At 43.0% G+C, this 23,240-nt stretch overlaps 1 protein-coding gene across 3 annotated transcripts in view; it reads right to left on the bottom strand.

Annotated features, from left to right (window-relative positions):
- The window catches only part of GALC (galactosylceramidase), a 36,418-nt gene extending 14,718 nt beyond the window's left edge, over positions 1 to 21,700 (bottom strand). The window contains exons 1-7 of one of the 3 annotated variants that reach the window (XM_081911519.1): positions 21,609 to 21,700; positions 20,132 to 20,200; positions 16,867 to 16,930; positions 14,755 to 14,868; positions 10,770 to 10,909; positions 9,866 to 9,904; positions 1,368 to 1,498 (exon numbers count right to left, since the gene is read on the bottom strand). In XM_081911519.1, coding sequence (XP_081767645.1) covers positions 1,368 to 1,498; positions 9,866 to 9,904; positions 10,770 to 10,909; positions 14,755 to 14,848 — 404 coding nt within the window. In that variant the 5' untranslated portion in view covers positions 14,849 to 14,868; positions 16,867 to 16,930; positions 20,132 to 20,200; positions 21,609 to 21,700. Of the gene's footprint in view, positions 1 to 1,367; positions 1,499 to 6,987; positions 7,116 to 9,865; positions 9,905 to 10,769; positions 10,910 to 14,754; positions 14,869 to 16,866; positions 16,931 to 20,131; positions 20,201 to 21,254 lie in introns of all 3 variants that reach the window. The other 2 variants (XM_081911518.1, XM_081911517.1) reach the window with 2 other exon arrangements.
- Positions 21,701 to 23,240: the final 1,540 nt, after the last annotated feature.

Raw genomic sequence — 23,240 nt, 5'->3', positions numbered from 1 at the left:
GGGTGGCTAATAGACTGAATAATAATAATTTACATCTCAAAACGTGGAAGGGAAAAAAATAAATACTTAGCATCTACATAGCACTCTGGACACTCAAAAGAGCTTTGTATACTTTCTCATCCATCTTTGCAAAAACCCTGCAAAATAAGTCATTATCACTGTCTCCATTCTCTCTCTCTCGGCCTCTGGTGGGCTCACAGCAGAGGCAGAATTTAAATTGCATGGGTTTACTAACTCTCAGCCGCCATTCTTGACCCAAAGTCAAAGACCTTAAGGACTATAGTGCCACATAGCAGGGATTGGGGTTCTTGTTTCTCAAAACAGGAACCCTGCCTCACTCTGGGCATGCCAAGTTGATTTTGAAACATGGAAGTACTGAAACATGCAGCTACCCCTAAGAACTTTCTATCTTCTGAAATCTTGAACTAGAGTTATCTTATCGTTTTAACCTAAATCACACCAATTTACCTCCCACAACACACACAAACGATTCAGATCTTAAATGAATATAGTCAAATCTCCACAATCACCAGTTTCAAAAAGATACACAAGGCAAATTTTACTCACTGAAGAGCTAATGTCACCACATGGATTGGTCAGGCTGATCAAATCAGATCTACATGGCAACCATTCACTCTACCAAAAGGGAACAACCAGAACTAAGGAGACCTACCGCTATGAATTACAGTCAATTGCATGAAAGTAGAGCCTGACAGGTCTCCCTACTGTCCAAAGAAAACAGCTTTGGGAGGATGTGATTTTGAGCAAAGACTTTCTTCACCAGAGTACCAAATGTATATCTAGACTTACAAGCATATTTGGAATCTTGGAAGGAGGGGAAACAGCTTGGGGAAGTGGGTGGCATGATTTGAAGAAATGAGGCACTTCTCTGCTCAAATTCTCCTCTCCCCTTTTCCCAGAGCAAAGGAAAAAGGAGAGGGTTGTCATGTTCCAATTACATCAACGTGTGTATAGTTCAGTATCCCTGAAAGTATCCTATGGAGGTCAGTCCATCAGTCCATCAGAGGTCAGTCCACCTTTGCAACAATGGGTCATCCTCCCAGATCCATGTGTATGGCAGGGGTAGCCAACATGCTGCCCTGCAGATGCTATTGAGACTACAGCTCCCACGAGCCATGACCAAGTTGGCTGAGGCTGGTGAGAGTTGCATTCCAACACCTGATGGGCACAATGCATGCTCCCCTTGGCATACAGGATTGCTGCCAAAGAGGCACGTGGCCAAAATTTTGTAACTGCTATGCTGATATTCCAGAAAGTTTTTCCAAAGTTGCTGTTTCCCATCATTTGCCCGAATTTTTCAGAAGGGATTATGGGTGGAAAAAATCAGCTTTGAAGAGATGTCCTACCCAATGATATCGACTGCTTCACGTAGCTCAGAGTCAACCAGCATGAAAAAGGAAATTGGCTCCCAGAGGTTATCGCTGGCTATGATCCTCACCCGCTGCAGCTCTTGTTTATCCAAAGTGTATCTTAAAAGCTTGGAAAATAAAGAGATGAAAAGGTAGTATTCCCACACACAGCGTTTTCCAAAAATCAAGGCTGCCGTGCTTCTTTTGGTACACAGCAGGCATATTATGTGCTTCACTCTGGTGAAGGCTAGGTATCAAACAGGAATTGAAAGTCTGCTCTCAGATTTGATCTTGGGAAGCAAGAGAAAGGACCCTGCTCTCATTCACATCCATTGGTAGACATAATCCACAAAGTCAACCGTCTCTCTGTGTAATAGCTCTGACACAGGATATGAGCAGCTTCTAAAGTGTAAGCTTGAATGTGTGTGCCAATGTTACTTTAAGCTGGGTTTTAAGAAGAATCAGCAAGCAGTGGGAGAAGGCACAAATTACAGCTTTATTATTCTGCGCCAAGATTTTATCACCTGTACCTCACCTCACTGAGAGACATCTGCACAAATGGTAGAGTTTCAAAAACTGCAGACAAGAACTTCACCAAAGATGGATTGAATTGTATAAACAGACTGTAAGATATCACTATTAAACAAAGTTCATGGGAGACCTTTATGTACAGCCCAGGTGACCAACATGGTAAAGGTAAAGGACCCCTGGATGGTTAAGTCCAGTCAAAGGAGACTATGAGGTGGCTATGGGGTATTCCCCTTCAGGCCAAGGGAGCCGGCGTTTGTTCACAGACAGCTTTCTGAGTCATGTGGCCAGCATGACTAAACCGCTTCTGGCACAACGGAACAGTGATGGAAGCCAGAGTGCATGGAAACGCTGTTTACCTTCCCGCTGCAGCGGTACCTACTAGTAGCCACAGCTACTAGTGTGCTTTTGAACTGCTAGGTTGGCAGAAGCTGTGACAGAGCAATGGGAGCTCACCCCATCGCGGGGATTTGAACCGCTGATCAGCAAGCCCAAGAGGCTCAGTGACTAACTACGACATCCCGTGAACACATGCAAGGGGAAACAAAGTGGCGATGTTATTCTGCTGCAGCAAAGACACTGATACCTCTTTCAAAAGATTTGCAGCTTAAAACAACAACAACACCTGCAATAGACCCATACACCTCATTGAAATAAAAGGTCTTCAAAATAACTTAGCTGTTATACAAAAGAGCTACTATGGTTGCTGACATCTGTCTGTCTTGAAAGACAATGGAGTGCACCTCCAGGGGTGAAGTCAACCGCTGCATTAGCAGAACCAAAGTGACCTCCTGGGATGCAAGCCTGGGCAGTGTGCATGCAGTGCACCTGGGCTACCCAGATGACAAATATCCCCTTCTCGGTCTCACTAATATGGTCCAAAGGAAAGCAGAGTTGAGGGAAGGAGGCATACAAGGCACCTTCCAACCATCTTAAGAGCATTCATCGTTATCTACTTCCTTCCACAAATACAACTAGTTTTCTGCAAAAGTAGGATTAGTACATATTTGGATGGCACCTCATAGAAGTTCCTAAATATTAGATTACTCCCAATATTGTAAATGGAACCAACCTCCAGTTGGACCAAGACAAAGAATTCAAATTCACACCTAACTTTGTCAGGGGTCAATACACTTTGGCTGGCCTTACCAGCAGAGCTAAGCATTTGTTGTTGGCAGGACCCCACCCCTCCAAAGGACAGGGTCCAACAGCTTCTCTGAAATGCGGCGCATGGTCAGAAGTCAGAAGAAAATCTGCTCCTCTGAACTTTTTTGTTTGGAGTAAGGGGGAGAAGTGGGAACATGAAAACAAGTTCCACCTCCAAAAGTTTAGAGCTGGGGTTATGCAAAGTATTGCTCTTCCTCTGCACCTCGCTGGTACTCTAACCAAGCAACTACCAATGGGTGCAGAGGCTGGGCAAGCCAGGACACCTCCATCTCTTCCTTCCAAATTGGGAAGAAACTTTATTTTTATTTCTTGCAAGCAAGTAAAGTTATAGAGTAGAGAAAAGATAAATAGGGATGTCTCCTGGACACACAGGGCCAATTCAACACCTACTGCACACACAAACGTTTATGCTAGAAGTGACTATCACAAGCAGAATTTCTAAAATTCAAGTTGCTAACCTCCTGAACAAACTCTATGGAGCCCAACCAGAGCCCTCTATGCTTAAGCCAGTTACTGCAATAGCTTTGGGGACAAAAGCAAATTCTCTCCCGACTAAAGCCCAAACCCATTTTTAATTCTCATTCATTCATTCACAGCTCATTCATTCACAACTCATTCATTCACTCCATGGTGAACTTGCAGCAAGACACAGACTTGGCTCCCAAGGCAACATCACTGTGGTGGCAAACAGAGGACATTTCTATTTTCAAACACCACTAACGTTCCACTAGCTTGTCTCTCTGAACAGTAACAGAAGAATCTGAAGGAAGGGGGAAAGGCTCAGTGGCTAGAGCACCCGATTTGCATGCAGATGGTCCCAGGATGAATCTTCAGCATCTCCAGGTAAGGCTAGGAGGGAAGATGCCTGAAACCGTGCAGAGCTGCTGTCAGTCAACATAGACAACACTCAGCTAGGTGGACCAATGGTCTGACTCATTATAAGGCAGCTTCCTACACTATGTAAATAACAGGGAAGTCAAGAGTGTATCTTTTCAACCAGCTTGCCCAGTATCATGTACTTATGTAACGGCTTAACCATCCCCCCGCCCCTTGCTCCTCATCACAATCCAGATCACGGCTCCCCACTGACGCCTTTTGTAAAGGAAAGATACTGGGAGTTTTCAGAGTTTGTCTCAATGTAAAACAAAACACAGGTGGAGTTTCTGAGCCAGACCGTGAAACTACAGGCAAGACACTAAAATCTGGTGCATTTAAGAATCCTGATTTCCTCGTACAATTAACAGCAAAGGTCCTAGGAGTATATTGAACAAGCTTCAATATACAACCTGTTCAATAACAAGGTTAGGAGGACTTTGCATGAGACTAGTTTTTGGAAGCCTATCTGCATAGCTACGAGGTTACTCTGAGGCCTAAGTGAGCATTTTCAGAAAAGCAAGACATGATCCATGGCAATCTTTTCCACCACCCAGTAGCAGGCTGTGGGTTGAGGCTGCGCTGCTCACCTGACCTCCCTCCAGCTGAGTTGCTGTTGCATACTGGAATGGAGAGGCAGAGGAAAGATCAGTGCATTGCAAACATGTGAGCAAGAGCACTAGCCTGGTTCCGCCACCACATTTGCACCACACCAACCTCAACACCACAACACCCCTTCTTGTCCCTTTAGGCAGCTGTGACTCAGCTAGAACAAAGTCAGGTGAGCAGCATCATTCCACAGACAGTGCCTGCTACTAATCACATCCTAGTATAAGCCTTGAAGTTCTCTTGCCTATGACGCCTGACTACCATTTTTCAAGCAGAAAAGTTATTCCATGGCAAGTTATCATTTTGAAAATCCTTAAGTTCTTCTGAGGGCTGACTGTGTGTGTGTACCTAACTAGATTATTAATCCTGTTGAATGAATCCACAATTGGGTCAAATGTGACTACCAGCTGAATTGCTTTTAAATTAGTCAGCAGAGAGTTAATTGTTGCTGTGGCAATTTAGTAACATTAGACAACTCTGCAGAACAGGTAATATGAAAACCAATGGCCCTGATTAGTGCCCCAAATTTGTTGTGAACCTCCCTGAGATCTACAGATGAAGGATGGTATATTTACTATTATTATTATTATTATTATTATTATTATTATTATTATTATTATCATCATCATCATCATTCTCATCCTCATCATCTTCAAAATTCAGGTGCATGAAGACACCATTAGGAGGAGCCAGCCTCTTCCAAACTACTATAAATATCCCCTAATTAAAATAACTCTTTTATTTGGCTAAAAGGGGTAGCTTTTGCTTACTGGTTAATTAGCCTTCACAAAACAGATTTATGATCCAGCCCTATGTAGCCTCACTTAGTTCAATGATGCCTGCCCCCTAGTGAGCGCATTCAGAATAGTGCTTGCCCCTACTTAAGGGGTACATCAGAAGAGGAACTTTTATTTCTCTAATTTCCTCCCAAGAGATATACATGGCTTTTAAAAATGCAAAAGTAAGAGCTGCCGCAAAATATTGTTGTGTATTCCAGCCAGTATTCCGTGAGTACAGAGCATGCTCAGTGGTCACTGTGCAGGGGCGTGGGGGGGGGGCAGGGAGGCAGGGTCAATCGCAGCTGTGCCAATCATACACACACCCCAGCCGGGCCACAATGCCCTGGGCACAATCGCCCTACCCCCGGGTGCACAGCATGTGCGCTGCTCTGGGTGCCCGAGCAGCTAGCTCCGCTACTGCCACTGTGCTGCTTTGTGAGGTTATCCCCCGCGTATTCCTTAAGGTTCTTGCTTACTATTTCAGCAGATTATAGTGTTCCTCCACAAACCTGCTGATACCTCTCTCTTATGCGTGGGTTGGGTTGTTTAGGCTACCTAAGAATTGTGTTCATACCCGAATATCAGAAACAGAGGGAATGATGGCACTTCCATAAGCTTATTTTACAAACGTAGCAAATATCACAAACCCAAGGGCGACAGTGTCTAAACATGTGTCGATATATTGGGCGATCCTTTTTTAAAACGATGATTTCCATGTTGGAAAGGCATCTTAAGCATAGACTGTCACTAGTAATGTCCAAATGGCCATAAATTTTCTGTATATGACATGAATTTGAATATTAAACAGGTGTTGTCTTTTTCAGCACCTACTGAAGACCTTCCTCTTTCAAAATGCCTTTGAGTTCAGCTTTGAATGGGAGTTCTTTAAAGGTGTTTTTAAAGTGTTTCACGGCATGTTGTTTGCTAGGTTCCTAGGTTTCTTCAGGAGGAAGGGCTGGGTACAAATTTGATTAATAAATAAATGTAGGAAATGGATACCCTGCTCCTCCTCCCATAGAGCATCCAGAAGAATTTCACAGCTAAGAAATATGGAACACATATGTAACAAGGGAATACATATGTAACAAGGGAAAGTCACACATTAAAAGGACATCTACAAATGAAATTAAAAATCAGGAAATCTGAAAAAAGAGTAACAATACAGCAACAATACAGTAAAGCAGTAAAATATTACTGCTTTAAATATTAAAACTATGTTGAAAGTGAAGTTTTCAGCTCAGAGAAAAGAAAGGTCAGAGAGGGAGCCTGAAGGATTTCTACAATGAGAGTATTCCAAAACCACACTACCACCACTGAAAAGACTGTAGAAGATATATAAAAAAGGATGCAGACACCAAAATAAGCAGCAGCAGAGAGACACTAGACAGGTTGCACTAAATGCACAACGTCAAGCACAGGAGCAGAGGTGGCAAAAGGGGCAGCATAGCCCCATGCAGTAAGGACTTTATGCTCAAGTATGAGATGCAGAAATGGCCAAGCTTGGATCCAAATTTCCTTCAGTTAATGGTCAAACGTGGATCCAAACTTTCTTCAGTTCATATGGAACTGTGATCAATGGCACAAAGGAATCACCATCACCAGATAGGTGGGGTATAAATAATAAAATTATTATTATTTTTACCCAAGGCTTCCACACTTACCCTACTATCTCAACCGAGTCATTAAGATAGGGATCGACTAGCATTTCATTTGCAATGTCCCATTCACCATCCGCAGCAATGATGCCAACCTTCCTTAAACCCACTCTGTCCATGGTTTTGCGGAGTACCTTGATAACAGATAGCATTACTTGACAGATAACACAGCTTTCATCAATGGAGAGAGTGTGACATTATCTTAAAAGATCAAATTAAAGTGTGAGGGCTGTGAAATGATGGAAGAGCTGGGCTTCTACACACACAGTTAATCTGCCCGAGTGTCACAGCTCTCAAATGGAATCCTGAACACCCTTACCTGAGAGCTTTCTCTCTTCCTGGCCCCTTTCTGATATATACATGAAATGTACTTTCAACATTTAGATAACTACTGCTTTAAATTGTGCTCCAAAGCTCCCAGTTCCCCAAGTTATTCATGTATTACCAGTTCTTAATCCTGGAACCTGTTAAAACAAGGACTTCCAGGGCTGCAACTTGAAGGGGGTGCCTTGGCAAGTGTACAGATTCACTTTCCTAGCCACCTATCAGGCACATCCCCCGTACATCTGGTGATACACCTGCCACCTCCAACGCACTGTTCTGGATGTTCTCCCAAGCCAATTTCAGGACATGCACAGAGAGCAGGGAAACCCCATTGCACAAATAGACGAGACTCATTTGTTGAATCTCACCCATTAAGGCACCTCATCATCCAATTTAAATAATGTAAGAATTATAAAATAACTGAATTGTTAATGACCGAGAAAACAGAAACGCTGGAGATTTGAAAATCCTTGGCAGCTCTCCATTCTTATCATTAAACAGGCATGACACGCTGAACTCAGAAGTCAATTAAGTGTTTGAGAACTCCATCCTACATTCACTTAGCAGCCAGCTTCTAATACCATATTTTAAAACGGGGGTGCGAAACCTCCAACCCACAGACCTGATTAGGCCCACCAGGTCTCCCCATTTGGCCACATCTATCTGCCCCACAGATGAAAGGAAACACCTTGCTCAGCTGAAATAGGTTTGCAGGGGCTGCCAATATGTGGTGTCTGCAAAACCATCTACAAAGCTCTCCGTCATGGGGTCTTGCAGAATGCTTTGCAATAGACTTCACAAGACCAGACAATCAGTCAATTGTCAGGTCTTGAGTAGTGCTTTGAAAGGTACTTCGTGGGCTGTGAATTTGCCTGCATTGTATGATTCCAAATAGCCCCCCCCCCCCACCTGCCAAATTTGGTCTTCACAAGGGGAGGGGAGGGAGAAGGTGATCTGGCCTGAATCAGTAAAAAAATCCATTTTTAAACCCCTATTATTTCCTTCATTGTTAATCTTGCAATCTCCCCTTTTTATGCAATGGAGAAATCATTCATACAACATAAACCACTCTACACATACAGAAAAGATGATAATCTTCAAGAAATATTTCTGTCTCATACAGATAAGACTTCCCATGAATTATGTCCATTATCCTACATTTAATAAAGCGGACTAATAATACCGCCACATCTTAGTAACTGACTGTAATTGAACTTTAACTAAAGTGCATCCCATGAATGTTTTTAAAAAGAGGGTTAGTTGATAACAGCAGAAAGAGCAAACATTTTTCATTGCTATAAGACTGTCATCCTATATACTTCCCAGGAAATAAGCTCCACTGAAGTCAATGGAACTTATTTTTGAGTAGACATGGGGTTGTCTTGGAGGGCCCTATGTCGGATATAAAACAAGGATGGGCAGCCAGTGGCCCTCCAGATACTCTTGGACTCCAGCTCCCATCAGCCCCAGCTAGCACGGGCATTGGGTCATGGTCAGAACTGATGGGATTTAAAGTCCACAATGTCTGGAGAGTAAGTGGTTCCTCCCACCTTTCAGTTCTTGGCCTATTAGTGCTGCTGACAAACCTTACTTCACAGAAATAGAGGAATATTCACTAAAAGATACATCGGTAGCAGTGAGACAAGTTAGCTTAAGAGACACATCTGTAAATGACAAATTAAACCATGCTAGTTTTCCTAGTGCAGTTCAGGTCGGGCATGTGTGCATTCAGTCACTTACAGCTTTCACTGCAGTCCCTTTCTACCAGATATCCACACAAAATATACACTTTTAACATATCCCTTGTACATTATAACAGTAGTAGCATTTCATATCTTCAAAAATGGGGTTCATTTAAATTTGTCGTGCATAGCAAGACACTCTTAATCAATAAACACTATGCAGTGTATGCAACGGCTGAGCAAGTAGAAGGTTTAAACCATGGTTTCATGGCTTGTTTCCACGAAACCGTGGCTTGTTTCCCAGTTCAGGGGGAATGGGAGACTATGGTTAACAATAGTATCAGCCAGACACTGAAGAAAAAATAAAACCAACACTGAGAATCTAGAGACCCTCTAGCCGAGTGTTCCCCAAGAGGACATCCTCTCGATGTATTGGAGTACAATTCCCATCAGCTCCAATCAACATGGCCAGCAGCCAGGGATTATGGTAATTGTAGTCCAAAGCATTTGAGAGGCATCAGCTGGGCATGTTTGGGTTGCAGTCATTTTCTATGCACCTTTATCCATTAAAACTGCCTTAGGAAGCTTTGCCACTCGTTAGCAACAGAACAAAAACAAAAAAGGCTAGAACTGTAGGTAAGCTGATAACGGTAAGCTTCAGTGCAGACATTCTGCCCTCTTCTCCGCACATAGACACACGCACAGACACACCAGCTGTGCTGTTCTGATGTGTCCAAGCAAAATTGGGAGAGGATGCATAGGGAGAGATCCTGTTGCACTAGTACAACAACTTAGATGAATTCTGCTAGAAGTTTGATGTTATACATGCTAAGAATGCATTATTTAAAAAATGGATGTCAATTGATCAGTTGACCTACCTTGATATATTTGCTGCTAAAAGACCGTTCATTCCAGATCTAAAAATAGCAAAAAAAATAAAAAATAGAAGTGATACAAAGGTAAGAGAAGACACACTCAAATCCAATTCCTGGCATGCCCTGCCTGAGCTTGCTGACCTTAATCGTGAAGGACAAAAGGCGCTACACACGAACCAGGTTAAGGTTTTCCTCCTAGTACTTATGAAGCCTCTGATTTCTCTAGGTATGATATACTGCAGAAGAAACTGCCCAGACTTAAGGATCTGCACTGGAAGCTACGCTCTCTGTCCTGGCCCAACGTGTGGTAATAATGCACACAGATACGAAAGGCAGACAGTGGTGGATGGCCTAAAGGAAGATCTGCAATCTCTACTAGTAAATCTCTGGGTGATTAAAAGTAGATGAGCAACAAATTCTGACTACCAACTGTTCAACAACAACAACAACTGAAATGAGGAAAGCAGGAGAAGGAGGACTGAAAATTGGGGTGGGGTGGAGGGAAGGAACATAAGTTCAATGCAGTTCTGGTAGTAAAAACAAATGCCTGGGCTCAGAATTGTTTAATTGCAGCACCTTCTCCAAGTGTTACAGGTAGGAAAAAGGATGGGTGCGTTTGTGTATAAATGTGTACACAAAGGAAACGTATGTCTTTTGTACCAGGCTCTGACTGGTGGATTTTGAGGTTCTAGGACAAAAAAACAAGGCAAAGTGTCCCATAAGCCTAAAGTGTGTGCACCAATGTTTCCTAATCATTACAGTATTTTAATAATTGAGGGGAGGGGTGTGAAGTAACCCAGTGGATTTTTTTCAGGAAAATGATCGAAGCAGACTTGTATTAGATGACTTTGGAATCTCTAACATGAATCATGTTCAAAAGTATTTAAAGAGGAATTCCTTTACTAACCCCGATGTAGTCAATGTCCAAATCATGAAATCTTTTAGCGCCTATAATCCAGGACACAATATAATAAGCAGTGACATCCGGATAATCATAGGGCCAGTTCTCACCCCTCCCAACCCATCCTGGAAAAGCCCAGGGCAACCCTGTAAAGAGAAGGGGGGAAAACAAGCATAAAATTAATACAACGGAAAAGCTTAGCACACAGCCCCTATTCTCAAAATAGGACAGTTCAAACTTCAACCTACCCTGCAGGAAAGGCATTGTGGGTGTGCTCACACTACAGAACACTCCACACATTTCTTTGCTCTTGAAACCAGTGAGGCACCACTCAGTTCTGGTTTTTAGAAATTATACAAAAAGCTTCCTACTTCTTTGGCCATGGGAGTATAATACCTACCATCTTGAAGAGGCACTTCCCCCCTAAATTTTCAATTTCAGAGCTTGCTGTCATTATTTATTATTTTACAGTGGTACCTCGTGTTAAGTACTTAATTCGTTGCAGACGTTCTTAACCTGAAACTGTTCTTAACCTAAAGCACCACTTTAGCTAATGGGGCCTCCTGCTGCTGCTGCGCCGCCGGAGCACAATTTCTGTTCTCATCCTGAAGCAAAGTTCTCAACCCGAGGTACCATTTCTGGGTTAGCGGAGTCTGTAACCTGAAGCGTATCTAACCTGAAGCATCTGTAACCTGAGGTACCACTGTATTTCCTTTATGAATAGCTCCCCATGAACCACCCCCAAGCAATTAACGATCAATGACTGCATTAATAAAAACATTCAAAACAGAGAAAGATTGGGACAAAGATCTCTGAAGGAGCATCTCCACCCCCAACGTTCAGCCCAGACACTGAGGTCCAGCGCCGAGGGCCTTCTGGCAGTTCCCTCATTCAAGAAGTGATGTTACAGGGAACCAAGCAGAGGGTCTTCTCAGTAGTGGCGCCCGCTCTGTGGAACGCCCTCCCAGAAGATGTCAAGGAAATAAGCAACTATCTGACTTTTCAAAGGCAGCCCTGTTCAGGGAAGTTTTTAATGTTTGAAGTTTTATTCTGTTTTTAATGTTCTGTTGAAAGCTGCCCAGAGTGGCTGGGGTAGAAATTAATAATAATAATAATAATAATAATAATAATAATAATAATAATAATAATTTTTGTTATTATTATTATCATCATCATCATCATCATCTCCACTTAGAATGCTTGCAGGAAAATGGAGGTCTTCAACAGGTGCCAAAAAGACAGCAGCGTCTGCTCGATATATAGCTGGTAGGAGTTCCAAAGGGTAGATGCCTCCAGACAAAAGGCATTAGTCCAGCATTGTACAGCAGGCTCTGCAACAGTCCAACAGCTTGATCTCACCCCCAAAAGGCGCACTCCTCCATTGTCTCACAAAGCCCACGGATGCAAACAACAGCACAAAATGGACCTCCTGATGAGATGATGTCTGAGGGAGGCCCTCTCCTGCAGAGTACAGTGCTCAACTGGATGTAAAGGGGTGAAATTATCGGCTAGGTATCCGTGCCCCAATCTATGTAAGGCTGTATGCCAGCCCCCTGAGTTTAGCCTGCTGTCTGGCTGGCAACCAAGGAGATTAAAAAGCAAGTTATATTTATGGAGATGCTAATGCCAAGCCCAGTCTAACAATCATAGCTAGAAGCAGGTAGGGAAACTGGTTTGGGCTAACTAGAATACAGTCATACCTTGGGCTGAAGTAGCTTTGGGAAAAGTATTTTCGGGATACACACTGCGGAGACCCGAAACTAACGGAGTGTGTTACTTCCGGGTTTCGCCACTCGCACATGCGCAGATGGTCAAAAATGACGCCATGCGCATAAGCGGAAGCAGCAAATCGCAACCCATGCACGTGCAGACGCGCGGACACGGGTTGCGTTCGCTTCTGGATGCGAACGGGGCTCCGGTACGGATCCCGTTTGCATCCAGAGGTACCACTGTATCTTCACTATTGTTAATAACTATTGGCTCTTAGGGCATGTCCACATGAGAGATGAGGTAGAGGGGAGAAGAGAAGCACACATGCCCAGGTAACTAAGCAAACCATGGTTTGGCGATCAGGCAGCACTAAACATCAGTTTTCTTTCGTTGGTACGTTTTGATGCAGTATTTCCACGGTACCCCACAAATATAACTATAAATTCTCTTTTCATTCTCTCCAGGAATGTGTGCCGACAAACAATAGCCCCTGCTACTGGGCCTTCCCTCTCTTCCTCCAGCAAAGCTGTGGGCTTAAGTGCCTGCAGAGAAACAGTGCAACCAACAAACACTCAAAGGCTCAGCCAGTCCAAACTGCACTCTTTTTGCTATCAGGCCCTCCTTTACTGTATGCCACAGAACAGTGCTTTTCACCCAGTGGTACACCTCATGGAGTTATCAGAAGGAACAATTACAGTCAGGTGACCAGCACTGTTTCGGGCTGGTCCTGGGCTTCCTTCATATTCTGAGTGTGCACATTCTCAGAACCAATGTATTTTTCATGAAACATCTACAGAGTGGGAAAAACAAATCAAGCACTCAGGAAATGACATGTTGATTGTGTGAGCAAAGAAATGCCAAAACAGGAAGGTGAGGCAGCATGCCGTTGCAACGGGCACTCCTAAAAGAGGAAGATACTACAATGCATGGGAAATATGTGTTGCCTAACTCTGTCATGGGAAGGCATTTGTGACATTATGAGTAGAAGGCTATCAAAAGAGGCAAACAACAGCTCCAGGCATCTAGTCTTCCTCATTTGTTGTCAACCCTTCCAGGTTATGCTGATTTTCTTTGGGACACCCTACAAGAGACTATACAATGCACTGCTTGTTCCTGTGGCTTCACCTCAGTCTCCAACCAACATCACAATTTAATTTTCCAGAAGTGTTACAGGTTCCTGCATATTGTATTTTCACAAACAGGCTGAATTTATTCAATAAAGTTTCCTTATCAAATGGTAATTTTGGTATCAAAGCATGTGGTATATTGGAGTTTTTATATGAAAATCATAATGTTCTCTTAACCCTACGCTCCCATCACAATACATCCCCAAATCTTCCGTTTCAAATTTAAGAGCATTTTATTATACGTTTATATAACAGAAATGATCTGGAAATGGTGCGGGGGATTCAAACTACAAAATCCCTTAAGTGTGTGTTAATCATGGGGTGCTGACCGAAACCAAATTTTTAGTGAAGGGGGGTATTTGGGGAGAAGCAAAATGTTTACAGTTTAATCATTATGTAAAAGGCTTCTTTCTTTTTTAAAGGAATTAATAAATAAAGCCTGACAGGTCAAAATCGCTCCCATCTGCCCACCAACTCATTCCTATATAAGCAGTAACAACAGCAAAGGATGCCTTCTTTTCTCTACACCCCCCACCCCACCCCCACTCCCCGCCACCACCTATGGTTTTTTTCTTGGTAGCAGCTCATAGCTAGTGAGTAAAGAGAATAACCACCAGCCTGGGTTTGAATGACATGCAAAGCCAAACACTGGCTAACTTCAGGACAGCATAGGCCTGAAAAGCATCAGCTCCCCTCTGAGAGCTTGCAAATTCATATGGTCCTGGTAAGCCACAGTTTGGGCTTGCAAAGTTGTGCAAACCCAGCCTCTCTCTCACACACAACACACACACTCCAAGCTGAAACAAAAAAAAAATATTCCTTCCAGTAGCACCTTAAAGACCAACTAAGTTAGTTCTTGGTATGAGCTTTTGTGTGCATGCACACTTCTTCAGATACGTGCACACGAAAGCTCATACCAAGAACTAACTTAGTTGGTCTTTAAGGTGCTACTGGAAGGAATATTTTTTTTGTTTTGACTATGGCAGACCAACACGGCTACCTATCTGTAACTCCAAGCTGAGTAAATCAATATTATTTAAAGCATGCTGCACGTTACATTGGAACAGAATGGTTTAAAATGAATCACAAAGGTACTCTCAAATTACAGGGTAAGAAGGACAAAACGTCACACCTTACAGGTCTGCAGGTCTTACCAATCAATTTAATATTAGGGTTTCTCTTTTTAGCTTCTTTCATCAGCCACCATTCATAGCCCCGGAAATAATTTTCATCATCTTCATAGTGCATGTGGGATGGTTCAGTTCCATCTACAGAAGGAAAACAAAATTGTAGCTCAGCAGTGTGTTACACATCCTCTGCTATATCAATCTAATACATTTCTCAACACGTGTAAACTATATGTATATCATGAAACTGGACATGCAATGTTATTCTTACACCAGTTTTAGCACCCTGGATAGCATCAAGGGAAGAAGGAGATTAACAACAAATGCAGTTCTCTGTACTTATACACCTACATTAAGAAACCTGATCTTCTATAGACATTCCAATGCCTATCCTGTAATCACAGGTTGTAAGAACTTACTGAGTGGAAAGCTATACTTTAAGTCGGGTTATTCTGGGGCTTATCTGCTGGAGAATCACAAGCACATGAAACAGGATGGCAAAAAATACTAAAATCTGAAATGTAGATGAAATGTGGTGCCCAGATGGCGCCCTGTTATGTTGCGGGGTTCTTCATAAATCATAGAAACCATGTTTGATAAAGTCCAAAGATATAATAAGCTGCCATTTGGCATTCACCCACTCATGACTCTGCATTGAAATAATGCTAATGAAAAACAATGCTAATTAAATGTTCTAAATATAAATCAGCTGTACCATCCAGCTTATGCAGTGCTTTGCCAGCCCAGGATATGCATGCCTCATTTACAAGGCTAATTGTTATCTGTTTATGATCTATGTCCAGTTGCATTAGATTGAGAACTTCATGTAATATGGAACACCATTCTAACTATCCAGTATCCCTGCCAAGAAAACTCCATGGACAAAAACAACAACTATTCTTAATAGCTACATCTGTCAACCTCAACATCCTCCAGCTACATATATAGCAATAATAATATTATTAAGACCATATCTATGCCACCTAATATATAAAATACCTCTAAGCAGTATACAGCAAATAAAAAAACCAAAATATGCAATAAAACCATAAATACAACTCAATAAAACACTGATCTTTGTTGATACCAGTAGAGTAACTGGGAGGTGAAGGTATCCCTTTCTCTTAACACACCTCCCCACACAACACCTCTCAGCTTCCCACCCCTTTTCTAGGAACAAACAAATAAACAAACTCACAGGTCACCTCAGCATCTCCCACCACAATGAAGGTCCCCTGAACATGCTGATCTCACCCTTGTCTCTCATTGTAGGTGTGGGTCACCTTTGGCCCTCTAGATGCTGCTGAACTACAATTCCCACCATCCTTGGCCATTGGCCATGCTTCCAGGGGCTGATAGGCATTGTGGTTCAACAACCCATTTAACAGCATCTTGATAAGCTTATGTGGAAATAAGTGCTAATGAAATCAATGGATTTACGGCAAAGTAAAGATGCTTATAGCAAGAGGACATCCCATTTTCAGGAGATATTCGCAAACTTAATATGGAACTCACTAGACAACAGTTCCCTCTACCCTGCAAAAACAAAAAGCCATACACACAACAATCTTAATAATATTAATGATAATAATAATAATGTGCCACCCATCTGACTGGGTCGCCCCAGCCACTAGGGGTGGCTCCTAACAAAATATTAAAAATGCAATAATCAACCATTAAAAATTCCCCTGCCTTCAGATGTCTTCTAAAAGTCAAATAGTTATTTATCTGTTTGACATCTGATGGGAGGGTGTTCCACAGGGTGGGTGCCACTACCAAGAGGGCCCTCTGCCTGCTTGTTCATGTGAATCCACACACTCTCACACACCCCAAACACACAGGTACACAGATCAGCTGTGGGGATACTACACCCACCCTGCTTATCAATTTATCATCATAACTCTGGGGAAGGGTAATTATATCCCCATCAAGGGGCTTGAGAAAAATCTCCACTATTGAGTATTTTGTTCCAACCATAACAGATTCAGTTTTCCACAACCTAGTAAAGATGCACAATCAGTATATCATGCAAAGCTCGTGGTGAGCAACTTGGTTGACAATGTTTAGAACTAACTAACCCATAATTACAGCATTATTACAATGCTTTGTGGTTAAATCTCTTTCCTCAACAGCTCATACCTGTGGACTGTGCATCTCCGCCAATCTCTACTTTGAGGATTTGTAAAGCAGCAGCAAAATTTGGCTTCAGGGGAAAAAGAAGAGGAAGCAGTGTTAACATTTATGCTATTCATGGATCACAGTGCATCATGTAAATAGGAAATAATTTGCAGTCAAGACTGTGGTACTGACTTATCACCTACTATGATGCTCAACAATCATTACCTCTTTGATTGAAAACAGAGATTGTGTTTGCACATGATATGCCAAAACAGTGGCTGTGCAAGCATACACTGCACATAGGTCAGGCTTCAGAGCCTTTGAGACGCTGGCAGTCAATATCCCACAGAGGACCAGTTCTGCAGTGCTAATGGAACTAGTCGCCCAGCAACACCAGCACTAGGGAAAGGGATTTTAATACATCTTTACAAAGCAGCTTGGTACAGAAGCCTATTATGCCTTCACCTTTCATCAGCTTTTCCCCTGCCTGTGTGCTGCAAAAATGAGCCCTGTGGCTCTTCTGCAATTGTTTTACAGGGACACGTACAGTTGTATCCCAGTAAGAGAAAAGAACATGGCAGTGATATTGGCTGTATGTACTGTAAAGGTAAAGGTACCCCTGCCCGTACGGGCCAGTCTTGACAGACTCTGGGGTTGTGCGCCCATCTCACTTAAGAGGCCAGGGGCCAGCGCTGTCCGGAGACACTTCCGGGTCACATGGCCAGCGTGACATCGCTGCTCTGGCGAGCCAGAGCTGCACACGGAAACGCCGTTTACCTTCCCGCTGGTAAGCGGTCCCTATTTATCTACTTGCACCCGGAGGTGCTTTCGAACTGCTAGGTTGGCAGGCGCTGGGACCAAGCAGCGGGAGCGCACCCCGCAGCAGGGATTCGAACCGCCGACCTTTCGATCGGCAAGTCCTAGGCGCTGACGCTTTAACCAACAGCGCCACCTGTACTGTACCTTCCTACAATTAAGTGGAACGGGAAACAGGCTATGAAACACACAGTACTTTCTTCAGGCTGAAAGGAACCCCACAAGACTACCCTGAGCCCTTGCCAGGATCATTGCATTGCTTATTAACAAAAGCAGAAGAATACTTTTGTTGCTCATTTTATCTCATTCCATCTTTCTTTATATTTATGTATATATTTTCTATTGTTATGCAAAATTTTGCATATTGCAAGGAAGTTTCTTCTGCAAGGTCAATTATTTTGCAGCTTATTAGATTCCCTCAAAGAACAGTAATCCCAATTACAAAAAATAATTGCCTTCAATATGTTAAAAAAAATATTCACAGAAGCACAAACATAGAATCGTAGAACAGCAGAGTTGAAAGGAACCTCAAGGGTCCTGTAGTCCAATCCCCTGCAACGCTGCGTCATGCTTTGCAGGGCTGAGACCTGGCTCCAGTTAAATCCTGTTAGCCCTCAAAGAAGCCAGCCAGCACCAGTAATGGATCAATAAGCAAAAAACAAAAAAAAAGCCATATTGTAGCAAAATACATATATTGAAACACTTAGTTGAATTTTAAAATATTATCTTATTAACTTTTTTCTTGTACTTTGATTAGATTGTACCATTCTTGGGAATAGTTTGAACTAAGGTTTTTCCCCTAAACTGTTTAACTATTCTTGTTATTTTCTGCTCCGATCAATAAACTTTGAAACTGAAAAAAAATATGATCATGGAGGATATGTATATTTATTCCACATCTTCCAATAAAGGGTTTCAGTTTCTCCATCATTCCCATTTGTATCCCACTTCTTGGTAGTTCCACTGCCCTCAGAAGGTTGTGCGAGGGCAGCCTAGGAGAAGACATTATTTGTAGTAGTCCCTAATTTGTGGAATTCCCTCCCCATAGAGGTGCATTTGGCACCTTTATTATACAGTTTCTCATGCATGCTGAAGATGCACATCTTCACCATGGCCTTTGACATACATCTTTAGGATTCACTCTGTTCTTTTAACTGCAATTGGTGTTAAACTATTTTTAATATAGTATTTTAAGTTGTTGAAGCGCACCCTGGAACCTGTTGATGAAAGGCAAGCAATAAATTGAACTAATAAGAATTTTGCCTGAAAAGAAATAAAAAGCTTATCATATTCAACACCATTTTGTCACAAGCAGCACAAATAATCTTGAAAGCCTCAACAACAAAAATTCCTTCAAGTAGCACCTTAAAGACCAACTAAGTTAGTTCTTGGTATGAGCTTTCGTGTGCATGCACACTTCTTCAGATACACTTGAAAGCCTCGTTATCATTTACCATTTCATTTACCAGGAAAGACCATAAATTTCCTAAGCACTCCAGAAGAAGATATTATTCTTGCTCTGAAAAAGCCCCAGCACTGTGCTGCTCACCATATTCCTTCACCACTTCAGCATTGCCCAAATACCCAGGCTGTTTCTGTAAGTACATTTCTCACATTCTATTCTGAACTGCAGTCTTTCGTCAACATTCTTAATGTTGAAATGAAAAGCAGTACAGTACATCTTAGTTTCACGGAGTGAGAGTTTGAGGCTTCGCTGATGGTCCTGTCTTGAGAATATTTACAAGCCCAACTGCAACATGAATTTACAGCACTTTGTCACAGTTAAGCAGCCACTAAGCTTCCACAAGCTATTTGACTTGTACTATCAATGCCAATAAACACGACAGTAAGCGGTGGCGGGGGGTGGGGGAGTGAGAATAAGAAAAACATCCTAGCTCAAATTCTTACATCTTATTTGCCAGATGTATAAAGCAAACATCAAGCATACACCATGGCAAAGAAAAATGCAAGTTGATATTAATGCACTGATAAGGTTTGGGTCATGATATCAAGCACTGCATACAGGTTTTATAAAAATATAAGTACAGTAAAGAATGCCTGTCAGCACATTAACAGATGGAGCAGCTCCTGAAGGCGGTCCAGAATGTAGCTGCCAGAGCACTAAGTGCCACGTCAGTTATGAAACACCCTTCCTCACAAGTTTGGCTGAGATCCGCCTTACTTTCTTTTTAGTGCCAACTAAAAACATATTTGTTCCAACGACTTGGAGAGGTCGAGAAAGTCAGTTGACACCCAGGATAGAAACACCTATATGGAATTTTGATGATGCATTTTATGTGCTCTGGTTCGACTATTTTTATGTGATGTTTTATAATGCAACACACCCTAGGATAGCTAACAAGGCTGGATGGTTAAAACATTTCTTAAAAGAAATAAAAAAGGTCAAAAAGAGGTTGATTCAATGACTGCCCTAGGTCAAAGTCTACAAGAACAGCAATGTCACACTTACCTTAAAAAGATAATCCAAAATCTGAGAGCGATAAGGTTCTGGGTAATTCACCAAAAGCCGGGAAGTAGCCTAGAAGAGAAAAAAAGAAAAATTCTGGAGTTACTGTTTATATCTCTATACTGTAAAATGTAAAAATCATACGCTCCATAATCTGACAGGTGATTGTTGCACACACACACACACACTTGGGCTTGCACCCCGAACCGGAGGCCAGTTTCACCAACCCCCTAAGTACACCTCTGTTAATTAATTATTAAATTTATATACCGCCCATCACCCGAGGATCACAAAGCGGTTCATCATATAAAACCAAAAACCAAAAATGTGTAATGTAGCAACGGACTGGAACAATAACCCTCCCGAATAAACATCAGGAAGAACTTCCTGACCAGAAGAGCTGTTGGACTGCGGAACCGTCTCCCTCCTTCAACAGAGGGTGTTTTTGTTTGAATTAGTTTTTATTGGAGGGTGGGGTTGTATTACAAAGCAAACAGATACACAGGGAACGGTTTTAAGCAGAGGTTGGGTGGGCCAGCTGCCCTGGATGGTTTATAGCTGAGATTCCTGCACTGCAAGGGGCAGCCCTGTTTAGGGAAGCTTTAATGTTTAATAGATTATTGTATTTTAATACAGTGGTACCTCGGGTTAAGTACTTAATTCGTTCCGGAGGTCCGTACTTAACCTGAAACTGTTCTTAACCTGAAGCACCACTTTGGCTAATGGGGCCTGCTGCTGCTGCCACATCGCCGGAGCACGTTTCTGTTCTCATCCTGAAGCAAAGTTCTTAACCTGAAGCACTATTTCTGGGTTAGCGGAGTCTGTAACCTGAAGCATATGTAACCCGAGGTACCACTGTATTCTGTTGGAAGCCGTCCAGAGTGGCTGGGGAAACCCAGCCAGCTGGGCGGGGTATAACTAAATTATTATTATTATTATTATTATTATTATTATTATTATTATTATTATTATATTGTGCTGGATGACCCTTGGGGGTCTCTTCCAACGCTGCAGTTCTATAGGATTCTCAACACACACACACAAGCATTTCCCGCGCGCGGACCCTCATGGACCGCCTACAGACACCTCTCCACCTGCCCCCGGGGGTAGCGGCCGCTCAACCTACCCCGCCTCCGCTGAGGGCGCCGATGCCGTCGAACTCCGAGGCCAGCCCCACCGCGTCGTCCAGCCGGTAAACGCCGCTGGCCGAGACCAGGCTGCAGCCCAGCAGCGCGAAGCCCCACAGCCGCCAGGTCATCCTCGCACGCTGCGCTGAGCCGGGGACAGGGCGGGACGGGACGAGCCTCACCGGGTGAATGTAAGAATGAGGCTGCCGCGCTTCCAGCCTCTGCGCGAAGGAGCAGCCGCGTCGCCTCAGCGCTGCTCTGCCGCCTCCCGGCTCCTGTCATAAATCCTGTCAGCCGCGGCGCGAGGCCTCCACTCCCCCTCACCCGAGCACGGTCACGTGGCGCGAGGTCACCTGACTTCGGCTGCGCCGCCGTTGTTGTAGTTCTGCGAAAAGAGCAGGGAGGTTTTTCGCGCATACCGCGGAATCCCATTCTCGGCCGCTGCCCGCCGTCACCTCCGATGACGTTCCCGCCGCGTCATTGCAGTCACGTGACGAGGACTGTCTCGTCGATGCTGGGTGGCTTTTGAAGTTTTTTGGGGAGGGGGTGGATTGCTGCAAGGAGGAGGCTTGGGCGCTGTAGGCTCTTTTTTGGCTGCCTAGCAGCCCACGGAGATTTATCTTTGCTTACCCTCGTGTAGTGTTCGCCCTTCCTCAAAGAAGCTGTCAGCTTCCACCTACCTCGCAGGGTTGTTGTGAGGACGAGATGGGGAGTTGGGGCAGTGAAATCTAGAATTGCGGAGTTGCAAGATTCCCTGCAATGCCGGAATCTCAACACGCGACGCCCTTCATCCCGTTTGAAACTATATCCGTATAAATGGCAATAAAATGAATGACTGGAATGCGAATACGAAGCTCTGGGTTCTTTTCTTTTCTGCACGCGCACACACACCTACCACCACTGTCCTCCAGTCTTCTCCCAACAATTCTCTGAGGTGGGATTGGGCTAACTAGCCTGAGAAAGGACTTGAGCTTCGTGACCTGTGTGATTTCAGCTCAGGTCTCCCTAGTCCTGGTAACGTTAAAAGAAGGCTTGAGTTCAGTGGGGCTTGCTCTCTAAGGAAGTGTGCATAGGATTATAGCCTGATCCTGTGCACATTTACTTGGAAGTAAGCCTGTTTTCTCTTTCAGGGAGATGATGGGAATCCCCCCTCCCAAAAAATATTACTAGTTTGAACAAGTGTATACTACTGTTCTAAAGGTCTCAACCGCTCCCACTGGCCTATAAACTGGGAAAACCAAAGAATTTTAGTTTTACCTTCTGAAAGTGTCAGGAAATATAAAATATGTATACTATATAGATAAAATAAATATATACAATGTAATATAACTGCAAATTTTTAATGGTTTCTATGCAATGTTACACACATTTTATTTACCATGCAAACTAAATCATGTGAATTTAACCCAAATATATTTTGAGTTCCCAAGTAATGTTACAACCTCTTGGTACCCCACATGTTCAGAATTTGAGAATTAAAAAATTCAACACACCCACCAAGCATCTTGCGCTAGAGATTCCCAAAACATGGAGCCAGCACAGAAAAGTAGAACCATATTCATTGTGAGCTTAAACATCAAGATTTGGTTAATCTGATGCAACCTGGTTTCTTTTCATTAGCTATGTGAATATGCAAACATGTACTCCATAAGCCAACCAGGTTTCTCCACGGCATGGGAATTTGCAACAATCATAATGTACTGTATTCACATTATTGATGTGTTATGGTATAAATGTATTGACTCTGCTCTGAGTTCACCGCTACAGTGTTTGTTGATTCATTCATTGTTTTGTATTCAGGCAAAAATCAATTCAAACATAACAGATCAAGGCTTGATGGTTTGTTTTTGTTTTGTTTTTATGCCATGCTCCTGCTAATTGATGTACATTCCAGCTGTTGAATGTTGAAGCCTAAGCTCATTATTTTAAATTACAGGTGTGTACAGTCAGCTAAGTGTCATTGTGATGCTAACTATATAGTATAA

The sequence above is a fragment of the Podarcis melisellensis genome, assembly GCF_964234715.1.
Source record: "Podarcis melisellensis genome assembly, chromosome: 1".
NCBI classification, from domain to species: Eukaryota; Metazoa; Chordata; class Lepidosauria; order Squamata; family Lacertidae; genus Podarcis; species Podarcis melisellensis.
Note: the sequence above shows the minus strand (reverse complement) of the source record. Positions and strands in the feature narration are given on the sequence as shown.